This window comes from Carcharodon carcharias, chromosome 23, assembly GCF_017639515.1.
Source record: "Carcharodon carcharias isolate sCarCar2 chromosome 23, sCarCar2.pri, whole genome shotgun sequence".
Lineage (NCBI taxonomy): Eukaryota > Metazoa > Chordata > Chondrichthyes > Lamniformes > Lamnidae > Carcharodon > Carcharodon carcharias.
Genome location: NC_054489.1, coordinates 40,865,024 through 40,879,066, shown reverse-complemented (window position 1 = coordinate 40,879,066; position 14,043 = coordinate 40,865,024). Strand labels below are relative to the sequence as shown.

The 14,043-nt window shown below is 40.3% G+C and overlaps 1 protein-coding gene across 6 annotated transcripts in view; it reads right to left on the bottom strand.

Moving 5' to 3' along the window:
• LOC121268930 (vesicle-fusing ATPase) overlaps positions 1-14,043 on the bottom strand; it is a 249,069-nt gene that overhangs the window by 202,706 nt on the left and 32,320 nt on the right. For all 6 annotated transcript variants that reach the window (XM_041173206.1, XM_041173204.1, XM_041173207.1 and 3 more), the window contains exon 3: positions 4,788-4,887. In XM_041173206.1, coding sequence (XP_041029140.1) covers positions 4,788-4,887 — 100 coding nt within the window. The remainder of the gene's footprint in view (positions 1-4,787; positions 4,888-14,043) is intronic.

Genomic DNA, 14,043 nt, shown 5'->3' with positions numbered 1-14,043 from the left:
GATCATTATAGTTAGGCCTCTCCCATACCCGTGTTTAAGAAAAGGCTTAAGAAAATGAATGCGCCCTACCATAGACAGAGGCACTAGATATGAGCCTGCAACGTGCTTTTCTTGGTTTGACCCCAACCATGGATAGAAAAGCACTGCATATGGACCTGCAACGTATGTTTCCCAATTTGAAGGCTTGATCATGAAATTTTGAGTAGCAATTCAGTCAGTTATCAGCTGAAGATTATACTTGAATATGTTTCAGGGCTGCTGTGCCAACAGCAACAAATTGATCAGGAAAGCAAATTATTGAATTCATTGCATATATAAATTTCTGATGGGGTCAATGTTTAATCTGAAGGAATCTAACCTGGCTGGAGCTCACTGGAAACGCAAACAACACAAGGTAACCAATTCTTGTAGATATTCATATCCCCTGCCAATCCACAAATCCAAATGAAAACAAAAAAAAAAACACCTAAAAGGCCAGATAAGCCAACAAGTTGAGCTTCCCTTCTTACCCACTCCATATCCACCAGCAAAACATGTAATAATCAGAATATGCCCAAGAAATTGAAATATGGAGGCCAGAAAAAATTCTTCCAAGCGTGTGATTCAAATGGGAAATCCACTGTCAGAGGCAAATATTTCAACAAGAGCCCAGCAATTATGAAAGGGAATTTGATACTTATATTGAAGTGAAAGTTAAGGAGAACAATGGAATGGGAGTGGGAAAAATAAATGTAATGAATATCTTTTTGTGGTTACATGGAAAAAAGATAACATTCTAATACAATAGCACAGACCTGAAGCATGGAAAGGTCCGTTTTTATGTTGAGGTCATCGAATGTTACAAGTTATTTGTGAGAAACCATCATCAGTTTGACATATAAAACTTACAAGCGCAGCCTTTTATTCGTATAATGGGGAAAGGTAGGGGTCAGGGGAATATTGTGATGTGATGTCCATGCACCTTTAAGGAAGCGTATCATAAACTGCTGTCAATCACTGTCCACTATGAAACAGGATGTGATGTCTACTCCCTCTGCAGACAAAACAAAGCAGCAGTCCTACAGGTCAGGCATGTCAACATAGCCTCCCAGTTTACCCCTGCACATATGTAGACTTATTTTCAAATAAAGAACCCATTTATTGTTTTACCAATCCTTCTTGTGCGATTGATTTGTTTGCAACAAATAAAAGAGAACATGGTGGCAGCATGATTTTGAAGTTCAGACTGAGAAATATACAAGCCTCAAACCTTCACACAACAGAAGAACTGATGTGGAAGTGAAACAACTATTAAGTGCTCAGCATGTAAGTGAATCTGCACCATTGTAGGAATCCGACACATGGTACCTTCGTTCTGGGACACTGTACCTCACTCCAGCCAGCAGGCACTCGATCCTGATAAGATCATTCAAATTCAGGAGAGCATGACTAGTCCGAGCCTACCTGCAAAGACTTGTACAGGAACAGCCAAACATAGCTGACTCCAGGGGAGGTGTAGTGCTAGGCTGAGCTCCATAGAACTGGAGACTCCATTGCTGCTGCACACCATATCCTCAGGTGGTCAGCACATGATTAAACATTCAAGACTGGGCCAAGAAAGAAGAATCCGTCTCATAGCAGCTCCCAACAGCTTTAAGGTGGCTGTAAAAAGTCTTTTTTCACTGATTGATTTACCTTTTCAGCCCTGCATCCATTTTCACACTAAAATCAGAGCTTCATGGGCAGAGCTTTCACAAAGTCCAGAAAGGCAGCTACAGATCAACAGCGCCACTACTGAAGTCAAGCTACAAGCTACAGGTCAGGCTTTTTTTTACATAGCCTCCCAGTTACCATTGTGTGTATATAGTCTTATCTACAAATAAAGAACACACATTACTTTACCAATGCCTGTTGTGTGATTGGTATGTCTGCAACAAATAGAAGAACACAACAGGAACCACTAGGTTGAGAGATAAGTGAGGGTTAAGAGTGAAAATTTGAATGTTGAATTGAAATTTAGACAGAAGAGCGCAATAACAAGTGCTCTTCCAACCTTGGATCTTATGCTGGGTATCAGCAAGCTATTTGTACTGCACAACTAGGATGGATGGCACTTTCCCCTTAGCTGTTTATCAGTGAAAACTATTATGGCTCTTAGAAACATCTGGGAATAATCTAGAGGGAATGCTGCAAGAATCCAAAAAGTTTAGACTGCAATTTAAATGTAAACTAATGTCCTCCAGTGAAAACTCAATTGAAGTTCATGTCCAGTAAATGTGAAGGTCATTCCCATCTTTGACACCAATTACAAACAGGTTTTATGGAAAATCTTTTGCCTTTATTTAATATTATAAATACCAAATTCAGTTCATCCAGCACAATAATATTTAATATTTTGATCGTGCAGAATTCCTGCCAGAACTGGTAAAGCTTTTGAAAACAATTTGTTGTTAATTCCGAATGATCCAGTCCTCAAACAGTTTACTAAAGCCTTTGAGCTCAAGTTAGCAAGGGAAAAGAAAAGAACGGGAATGCTGAAAGATAAACTAATTTCTACTCAAAACCCAATAGGAAAAAGTAGACAAATTGAATAGTGAAGTGCATTGACTTCTATGTTCAGCTGTCACCATTATGAACAGTGATAGACCTGTAATTATCACAACTTCATCCAGCATTAAAAATCTTAAAATATGCTCCTTCCACATGCAGACCAACTCCAAATAGTCAGAAGAACGCAATTCAAATGGCACTTTTACACTTCAAAGAGAGAGATTAAAAACATCCATCGCCATGCTTTCTTAATAACATCAGGAAGGGTTTTCAGTCATTCAAAATCTCATGTTACAGACTGTTAAATTCTTCCCATAATGTGCACAAAATAAAATAAAGTACTGCAAAGCCAAATCTGAAAACAAGCTATGTAGAAGCATGAGAAAATAGCAAAAATAAAACCAATGTTTGGTTTGTGGATATTCATTCTGAACAGATCCTCAATACAACAGCATTGCAGCTGCAAGAGCAAGGTTAACTTGTCTAGTTTTTTACCTTTGTGTGAATATATGCAAAAGCCACTGAATTGGAAAACACTTTGAAGGAACTCAAATAAGCCTCACCAGTCTACTACTAGACCTTTTATACCACCATTAAGGTAGAAAATGGTCCAAGGCTCTTCAGAGACAGCTTTAAAAAAATGGACACCAAGTTAAAGAGTCTGAAGGCTTGATCAAGCAATGAGTTTTAACCAGGGCAAGGGTGAGAATTTCAGAATGCAGCACATAGGCAGCTGAAGGCATGGACAGCAGCAATGGAGCAAAGGAAGGGTTGCCAATAGCAGAGAGGCCATTGACTTGTGGAGAGCTCTGAAGAAGAGTCATATAGACTCTAAACGTTAACTCTGTTCCTCTCTCCACAGATGCTGCCAGACCTGCTGAGTTTTACCAGCATTTTCCGGTTTTATTATTGAAATCATTAAGTTTGAAAGTAGCAAGACATTGTGGAAGGTTTCAGTAATAGTCAGTCTGGAAGTAAGCATTACTGTGGATATGGAAGATGATGTTTTGTGTTGTACAGAATATGGGGTCAGAAGCTCAGTTCAAGGATGAATAGAATGCCAAAGTGGTCAGGAGGCAGTATGAACTTGGTGGTTGGAGTGCACACCTTGCATCAGGAAGCAAAAACAATGGCTTCAGTCTTCCCAACATTTAACTGAAGGAAAATGTGGATAATCCAAGGTTGAACAAGAGAAGCAACCTGACAGGACAAAAGTAGAGCTGGATATAGTCAGTGTAGAAAGTACAGTACAGCATTGGGCTCTGCACTATAAAGGAGGAGGATATTGATGCTTTAGAGAGGGTACAATGCAGCTACACTCGTATTTTTTCATGGCACGCAGTGTCCAAGTACAAAGACAGGCTAAAATGGGGCCTTTCTCTGTTAATGCTTCACAAATCATTGCAGATGCAATGGAACAATGATAGGGTGGATAAGTGTAAATTGTTTCTAAGGGGTCAAGAACAAAACTAAACAAGAAATTTAAAGCAGAGGTCAGGAGAAACTTCTTCAGAGCTGTGAGGCTATGGAATTCAACCCTAAGGATAGTGATTGAGATAGAAACCATTAATATTCAAGATTATATTGGATAGGTGGAGGAGGAAAAATGGATTGAAGGAACATGGGAAAATCATGGGCAAATATGAGTAACTAGTTGCTCATGTAGAGGGAAAATACCAAAATGGGCTGGTTGGGCCAAGTGGTTCTTTACATATTCTATGTAATTAAGAGTGGAACTAAGAAAGGCCAATCCCACTGATCTGGACAAACGAAGAAAGGCACTACAGAAGCCCGCTGCAGTCAGTCGTGTCAATTGGTGCAGAAATCACAGACCACATGAAGGGATAATAATGATGGCAGCAGTCATTGGAAGTCATCAGTGGCACTGTCTAGGGCTGCTTCAGGCCAAGAGAGGGGCAGAAACCCAAGTGGAGAAATTCAAACAGTGACTTGTGGGTGAATGATGGTACTCATTTGGGAAGTAACAGCACATTCAAAGGCAGGGAGGTTAGAGATGGGGAGGACTAGTTTGCAAGGGCAGAGGAGGATAGACTAGTTTTTTTGAGATAGAAGATGGTGACAGCAGTTTTGAGAAGTACTGCATTCATAAGTGAATAATCAAAGAGAAATGCTTCACAGTAGATACATTTAGTCCCCCCTCACTATCTCCAAAAAAAAACCCCAAGCCATTTCATCAGTGCTAACTGCTCATTACAAGTTTGGGTCTATACCACAACGTACATTATAACTATCTTTACCTGCGGAAGGCTGAAGGCAATGCTCCCTGGAAGCACGGTGGTATGACTTTTCACAGTGAAGACAAATCTATGGTTTGGACTAGTTTTCACAATCACATGCCTAGGAGGAAAGAAAAAGAGGGGTGAGGCACATTCAAAAGGCAACTCAACACATGCTGCAGACTAAAATTGAGTGGTCAATAAAGGTGATTACAACAAGAGTAATTACCAGCACTAAGTACAATTAATTTTCACTTGATGTGATGACAATACCCTTCAAAAAAGATATTCCTACATTTGCACCAGGATTCCTCTTTTAGCCAGTGAATAGACATCCAGTCTCTGCAACCCTACTGGGCTCCACCATGCATTGTAGAGACATAGGATGCAAAAGATAAGCACTGGTCCCTCATATTTACTGCACAAATCTTTGCTCCACCAATCAGATGACTATTAAAAATGAAAAATCCAAAGACCATGAAGCTGTCAGATTGTCTTACAAATCCTTTAGGAAATAACATGCTCCTTATAACCCATACAGGACTAGCCCCACACCAATGTGGTTGACTTTGCCATCTTAAGTGGCCTAGCAAAGCACTCAGTCAGGTAAGCAAAGGATGGGTAATAAATGCCAATCTTGCCAGCGATCCCAAGAGATCAAAGCAGCTTAAGAAGGTTCTCTGGTCTTGAGGAGGAGGGTAGATGACCGGGTGGAATGAGGAGGAATAGGGATTTGCTACTGACTGCACACCTCTATAGTATATAATGGCGTCTAAGGCAGCATGCTGGTTTTGTGGTCAAGTTTCACAAATCTGAGCAAATGTGTAAAAAAAAATAACATTTATAATAAAAAATAAACTAGTCAATTATTTTACAGTAGCCAACTAAAACAATTATACAAATAGAGGATTCAATGTTTTTGCATAAATCGTAATTTTTATGTCTGGTAGCATCATGTCTTTAACTTTATTTTAATAAAGCTGCAGCTTTCCAAAATTGCAGCACAGAGGCAATACTTCTTAAGCAACCATCTCACATCCACTGCCAGCAGGTTTAAATTGCAGTGAAGATGCTTTAACATAATCGTACGTGATGAGTATAGCACATTATTCAACAGTCTGAGGAACTTGTGCAAAACTAGCAGCTTTCAACAGTTAATTTTCTCCAGCAGACTCAAACACTGTTCGGGCCTTGAGATTTGAAGTTTAAAAATCGCATTAACCCTACGGACTCAATGGGTCTCCTTCTTTCAGTAATTATTTTATTATTCTAGCCAAAAGGCCTTGCTACCTCCCTCATGAACTAGGTTCCTGCTTCCACATATCAACTACAAATTAGACAATCAAACTATCACAATCAGAAATGCACTTGCACACTACTGAAAGTAATGAATCCCAATCTACAGATATAAATACTCAAGAACTTGACTTATAACATACTTCACATCTTCAGGATGTCCCAAGGCATTTCATCGTCAACTATTCTGAACTGCAGTCAACTGCTGTCATATGTTACGATCCTTGACCAGACCCCCAAGTTTTTGGTAAGAGTCGGTTAGTTTCATTTTGTTTAACACTTTGTTTAAAGCAGCCAAAGTTATGAGATTTAGGACACTTGTTCAGTGGATAAAGCCCCAAGACTCCGTGGGTTTTGAACAAACAAAAATAAACTTTACTATACAAGATCAGAAAGATAAAACAATTTACAATACCTATCTTATACTGTAACATTCATGGTTAATATAAGGTACATGTAAATTAACAGGCGAATTGTGGTCAAACAAACTGCTCTGCACAATAAATGGCAGATGAGACCAAGACAGAATCCATGGATTTCTCAATAACCCACCAGATGTCAGTAAGCTCTGAGTCAATCACTAAAATTGTCTCTCTCACAAGAGTTTCCAATCCTCACCTTTGAAGAGATTTCATTCCTGCCTCCCGAGATTCTGTTCCCCTGGATTCCCGAGTATACACAAGCACAAGCTCAAGTACAACTTCAGATCTTCGGCCACGCTGAGCAGAACATCACTGCTCCCAAGGAGTATCTTAACCCCAGTGGCCCACAGCACAGAGTCACCAAAATTCAGCTGCCTTCTTAGATCTTCGGGGCTTCTCCTGAGCCCTCTTTGATTATCAGGTCGTTCCTTGAGTCCTCTTCACTTAAAAGTCTCCTACCCACAGCCTTTTTTTTATTTGGAGCCTATCTATCTGCTCCTGTCTTTTTAACTGAACTGGGACCTTTGCCCCTCTGTGTCCCCTCCGCCTTTGGGGCATCTCCCTGTCCCATCTGGGGCACCTTCTCAATGGCGCTCCGCTCCCAGTCACCTGGCTCAGGTTTTCATGCCATTTTTCCCTAATGCACAAGCACACTAGATGCATCTTCGGCCCAAAGAAGATAAAAATGCCAATCTGTGCATGTGCAGCCCTCTCCGTTTGTATGCGTAAAAGCTCCGAGGCCTGTCGGGAGTTGAAGCTCCCAACCTCCACTCTCAACATCAAGGTAAGTTTGGTTTTCTTAACATATGCAAGAAACACAGTAGTCAGCTTGCAGCTAGCAAAGTCCCATAAGCAGCAGTCAGCTGAAATGGCAAGTTAATCAGTTGTTATTGGTGATGTTCGTCAAGGGATCAATGTTGAATTGGAAACCACAAAAACTTCCTTAGACATTCAATTGTATTTTGGGATTATTTTTGCCAAAAACTGAAAATACTTGTGGCAGGGAAAAGATAGGAGTACCCTATAAACAACGAAACAAAATTCATGAGAAAATATTTTACAGTAACTAACACATCCTAGTGAGTTTCAAAAGAGTTAACAAAATTTGACACCAGCTATATAAGGAGATATTTGGACAGGTGACCAAAAGTATGGCAAGTTTTAAAAGACCGTCTTAAAAATAGAAGACAGCAGCTTTAGGAAGGGAATTCCAGAACTTGGGGCCTAAACAGGTAAGACATGGTTGGCAATGGTGGAATGGTCAAAATTGGGATCCGCAGAGGTCAGAATTGGAAGATTGCAAGAGATCTGAGGATTGGGTGGGTTGGGGGGGGGGGCGGTGGTTTGGAGAAGATTACAAAGATAAGGAGCAGGGCCACAGAGCTTTTTAAAAGCAAGAATGAGAATTTTTTTAAAAAACAAGCCATTTTTGTGCCAGGAGCAAATATAGGTCATCAAGCTCACGGGTGATGGGTGACCAGGACTTGGAAAGATTTAGGATGTGGACAACAGAATTTTTGATAAGCTCAAGCTTACAGACAGTGCAAGAATGGAGCCGGGCAATGTTATGGAGATGCAAGTAGACAGTCTTTGTGGCAGTCTAATGCGGAGCAGATTATGGGGTCAGAAGCTCAGCTCAATCAAATAGCTAATTTTCCAATTTGACTCAAGTAGCCTTATTATTGAGCTGCTGGCCAGTAAGGGTAATTTATCTCACAGTGGGAAGCAACTTAACTGAGATAAAGGAGAAACCAGACAGGAGAAAGGCATATAAAGGACAATAATAATTGAATAGTGTAGCACACAAACACAATGCAATGCTGTGATACAAGTTTGATCCCCTGTGGAAACGTTGGATAGAAGGGGTGGAGGGAAGCAAGGAATTGGTGGCAACTGGCCCAGAGGCACACTGTTGACTGATCCATAGCAGTGTCAGAGGTCTCTCACCCTCTCAATCACTATACTCATGTAACCAGTGGAGAGAGATAGCGTAAGTGTACAAGTTTTTCCCAAATGTGATCCAACTTGTTTTTTATTCTCTCATGGGATGTGAGCACTACTATCAAGGCCCATCCCTAATTACCCTTGAACTGAGTGACTTGTTAGGCATTTCACTGGCAGTTAAGAGTATTGCTGTGGTTTTCTTACGACAACTGATAATTGTTGTCATGGTCACAATTAGAGTTAAGCTTTATATTCCAGATTTTTAAAATGAATTCAAATTCCACCAGCTACCATTTGAAACAATGTCCTCAGAGCATTAACCTGAGCTTCTGGATTACTACTCCAGTGACATTATCACTACACCACATTCTCCCTCCCCACAATTGGTGAAATAACCCTGCTAAAGAATTTTGAGAGATGTTTTAATTGGTGATTTATGATGGCTCCTGACAAGGCTTTTCCACCATTTAGAAATTAAGTCAGCTTTCTGACCAGTTAAGCTTCAGGAAAGAAAAACAAACCATTTCAAACATACAGCTGGAGTTTACATTTTTGACATTAGCAATTCTTAGCCCTTAAAATAACATCACTCCAAAACTACCAAAAACTCAAAATGAACTTCTTAGAAATTAAGCAGCCAACATGTTTCCGGCTCACTCAATATGTACCGCATGTGTTATATACCCAAGATTATATTTCACTGGGAGTTGTAGAATTCAAATGTTATTTCTCAATTATAATTAGAATTGCATGATTATCTAAAGGGGTTAGGAAATTGCAAACAGATTAAATTCTATACTAAGTATTGTACAACCACTACATAGATGTAGCGGCTTTAAAGACAAATTCATGTTTAATAGAAGAGGATTACTACAAGTCTGGCTGCACTTCCACACACCAGAGCTTTCTTAGACTTACTGCCCAGACTCTAGAAGCCAAGTGATTAACGTTTTGAATGTCCTGACAAATTATTGCGCAACTAAAAGGTGAAATAAAGATCACAATGCACATGAAGTACTGGCTATATTCAGGGATAAACCTAGTGAAGCTTTTGCACACCCATAATGACCATAATGAGTTACAGGTCACAACTGAGATACAATCTCCATTTTGGTTACAATTGTACAAATCTTGTATACAGTTCCCAACAGCAATAATTTAAAGGCACCGCACAAGTTGCCTTGAAAGTTCAGCTCATACTGCTCATCTGCTCTAAGTGCTCTTACATTATATTACAAAATGTAATTTTTCTACTTAGTGCAAAATCCACTCTCTGAACATTTAGGTTCACAGAGCACAGATCCAACATATTCGGCTACAAGCAAACATTGCCAACTCGTACCTAAACCTGCCTCCAGAAAATCACATTTTAAGCTCTCTGAATTCATTAATCTTAACCAATGTTCATCAATTCTCCATTTGGTGTCTTCCCTTCACAAAGTATTGCCTCCTTAAATCCCGTCTCATGGACTTCTTATGGATTAGGCACTATGTCCTCAGTTATTTCTGCTATTTCCCTTCCCCCTTCTTTCAAGGTGGCGGGGGGGGGGGCCCCCAAACCACCACTGCTCACCACCTCCCTAGGCCTGAACCCAAGCCTTCTCACAATTTCTCTCCCATCTTCCCTCATGCTCTCTTGAATTGACCTAATCCAACCCACTGCTCATTGAACCTATTTCCATTAAGCCCACCCAATCACCCACATGATATTGTAACAGTTGGGTCTTGAACGAGGCACAATTTCCTCCAGGTGAACATTGGCTTCAGCTTTCACTACAGAGTCCAAACCCAGCCAATTTCTCCCTCTCAGCCCTCATCTCAGACTGAAGTAGTATAGTTCTCATGTAAGCTTCCTAACTAGAGCTTCCAAACCAATATCCTCTCCCTCACAAAGATTGCCCACTCGCACCTCCATAACATCCAGCTTCAAACCTGCTTTAGCTTTCTCCTCCTGAATTTCTTATGTGCCTGAGTAATCACCAGGCTACACTGTTGCAATGTTCCCCTTGTGTCTTATCCTCCATAAACTTCAGTTAACCAAAACTCTGTGGCAGAAGTCTGATCTGGCTTCAAGTTCTCATCATCCATCACCCATTCCCTTGCTGACCCTATCCTGGTTTCCCACTCTCCCAATGCCTCAAATTTAAAATCTTTGTGTTTACATATCTTCAAGGCCTCCCTCCTCTCCATCACCACAGCCCCTGAGACCTGAACCATACTCCAACACCAAACACCACACCCCTACATTCAGCTAACACCAGCCTTTTGAACATCCCACCATTGGCAGCCATGCTTTCCGATCACCTCTGCCCCAGACTCAAGAGCTCCCTGCCTAAGTCCCTCTCATCCCTTGCTCCTCCTTTAAGGCCATCATTAGTCATACCTCTTGGTCACCCCTCCCAATAATTGAATTTAATAATTTAATTAGCGTGGCATACATTTAATTTCTAGTTGTGCCTCAAACATCTCGGGAAACCTTCAACGTTAAAAAGAAACTGATAGAAATGCAAGTTGCTTGTGCTGGCTTGTAGCAACATGAGTGACCCACACTTAACTCCATCAGAACAAAAGCAAGAACAGGGAGGTTACGCTGGGACTGTATAAAACATTGGTTAGGTCACAAATGGAGTACTACGTGTAGTTCTGGTCACCACATTACAAGAAGGATGTGGCTGCACTGGAGAAGGTGCAGAGGAAAGTTACCAGGGTGCTGCCTGGGCTGGAGGGTCTGAGCTATGAAGAAAGATTGGATAGGCTTGGGTTGTTTTCCTTGGTGCATCGAAGGTTGAGAGAGGGCCTGGTAGGGTGGATAGGAGGGCACTTTTACCATTAAAAACCAGGGGACATAGATTTAAGGTAAGAGGTAGAAGGCTAAGAGGGGAGCTGAGGAGAATTTTTTTTTGCCTGGAGGGTGATGGGAGTCTGGCACTCACTGCCTGAAAGGATGGTTGAGTCAGAAACTCTCATAACATTTAAGAAGTATTTAGATATTCACTTGCGTTTCCATAGCCTCCAGAGCTATGGGCTAAGCACTGGAAAATGGGATTAATATGGTCAGATCTCTGTTGACCGGCGCAGGCATGATGGGCCGCTTCTGCGCTGTAGACATCTTTGGGTCTATGAATATAAAAGCAGCTAGAATGACAAGCTCAGGGCCACATTTCAATGTACTATGTAGTCAAAGATTCAACTGATCCAAATGTTTAAATTCACCTGATAAACAAAAAGCAATTTCCGTTCATATTGAAGAGTTCTGGATAAAAACCCAAGGCAGAGCGTAAGACAGCCCCAAAGTTAAAAGGTGAAAGAACACAATGTTTGGGATATAGTAGTGTAGTTGTTTTTTTGCTGGATCAGCAATCCAGGGAATGCAAATTGAAACCCTACCACGGAGCTGAAAGAATTTGATTTGTTTTTTTAAATCTGTAAGCAAAGGTGAGAACAAAAGAGAATCTGTCAGATAATCAGAAAAAGCCAATAGGTTCACGAATGTCCAGCAAGCTCAATTGAGGCATTCAAAAGGGAATTGGATTGTTATCTGAAAATGAAAAACGTGCAGTGCTATGGGGAGAAAGCGGGCAGTGATACTAGGTAAACTGCTTCTACGGAGGGCTGCACAAACACGATGGGCCAAATGGCTTCCTTTCGTGCTATAATAATCCTGTGAAATGAAACTCTGCCTTATTCTGTCTGGGCTACATGTGAAATCAGCCTTACATCAAAAATGGTTGACTTTTAATTATCCTCTGAAGTGATCTAACAGATCATTCAATTGTATCAAACTATTCATGACAAATGGGGATGGCCAATACATGCCAATTATGCCAGCAACAACACCACTAAATGAACTAGAAACATGAAAATTAGACAAAACCAGCTTGAATTTTAAAAGCCTGTCTTATTAAATAAATACTACCATATTTTTGCCTGGAATCCTGTTCCATGGTTGTGACTGTCTTCTAACATTTCTTCTTCTAAGTGATCATTACTCTTCCTGTGTGAGCCATAATTTTAAGTGCTGGAAGACTGTTCAACTATAGAATGCACCACATCAGAGCCTGAACCTGTTACTTGTTTGACATCCACACCAGCACATTTTTCAATAAGCCTCACTGGGTAGTCGTGAGTAGCAATCCCTGGTTGCCTTTCAATCCAGAAATGAGGTGGTCAGTGGCAGTATACCAACTGCTCTTCAGGAGTTAATTAGAAATATTCTGAAGGTGCCCATGGGGGCGGTAATGCAATGCACTGTGATGTATACTTCAAAAATTGCTTTTTTAACATTACAGGATTTAAAACAACAGTTCTGCACAGGAAAATCATGCTTCAAGTCTTTGAATGATGGTGGAAGTAAACATGCTATCAAGAGTAACATTACATTTATAATTTTAACATTTTAGACTGTCGAATTTTATTCTGGAGTCAGTTTAGGCAGTGACTACCAGATTTAGTTTCTTCTAAAACTAGTGCAAACCCACATCACTCTGCACTGTACACTGCACTAATAAATGTAATGCAACTGCAGCCTACATTTACTGAGAAACATGCCATTCTACATGTATGTTTTGCTGCCAATAGCCACAAAGAACAGTCTTACAGGGACATCTGCATGGATGGTAAACATCCGTTCACGATAGGTAGATTTAAAAAATAGCAATTGAATTTCATCACTGACTGGAAGGGTATAACTTATATAAGAAAGATTCATCACTTTCTCTGGATGCTTCTGGCTAACCTGCAGTTATCTGAATGTTAAGGAGCTTCAGTAGTAAACCAGCAACTGCATCATATTGTAATGTGTCAGAGCATTTGAGGGCTATGATGTTCACAAGAGCTCTCTCCTTGAAGTCATTAACGGGTCAGGGTGATTATGGTTAAATTATTTTTCCTTAGTCTCATTTCCAAAGGGTTGGTCACCCAGCATGAAGAAAGCAATGCCTCAGTACTGCGGAAAACAAAAAGGCAAGAACTGTCCTTCAAGGTCAGCAGTCTCAAAAAGGCTCGTGATCACTGCATTCTGGCAGTAGAAGTGACAGCAAGGGAAATTTAACAGACTTCACCCCACCATCACTCCTTGTGGGGCTACTACTGAATAAGCACATAAGCTGAAAATCTGGTTTAGCAATACTTAATGAAACTGCAGATACTAAAAATTAATTGAAAAGCATTTATTTCAAATATGTATCATCAGATTGACTAATCCCAGTTGGTTAAATACCAAGTGTTAAACATAACAGTCGGCAGAGTGAATTAAATATTAATTCTCACATAATAAATGAGATTACAAAATTGCTGCAGAATGACAAAAGGCTAAGTCAGTAAGCAAAGGCAGGCTGCAGGAGCTTTGTGATGAGGTTAAAAACATTAATTTATTTGACTCATGTTAGCAGGCAATTGGTCCCAAGCATATTTATTATTTTTGAATACTTAACTATTAAAAGAAAGCTTTTTGGGCAAAGAAAAAGTACAAGAGAATTGAAATATAGCCCATACCTTACATAAGCTTGTTTCGTGAGACCTTATATATTATAAGTACATTTGATTTTACAAAACTAAAGACAAGACAATTAGATAAAATGCCCAGCGAAACACTGACCCAACAGCATTGTTGCACC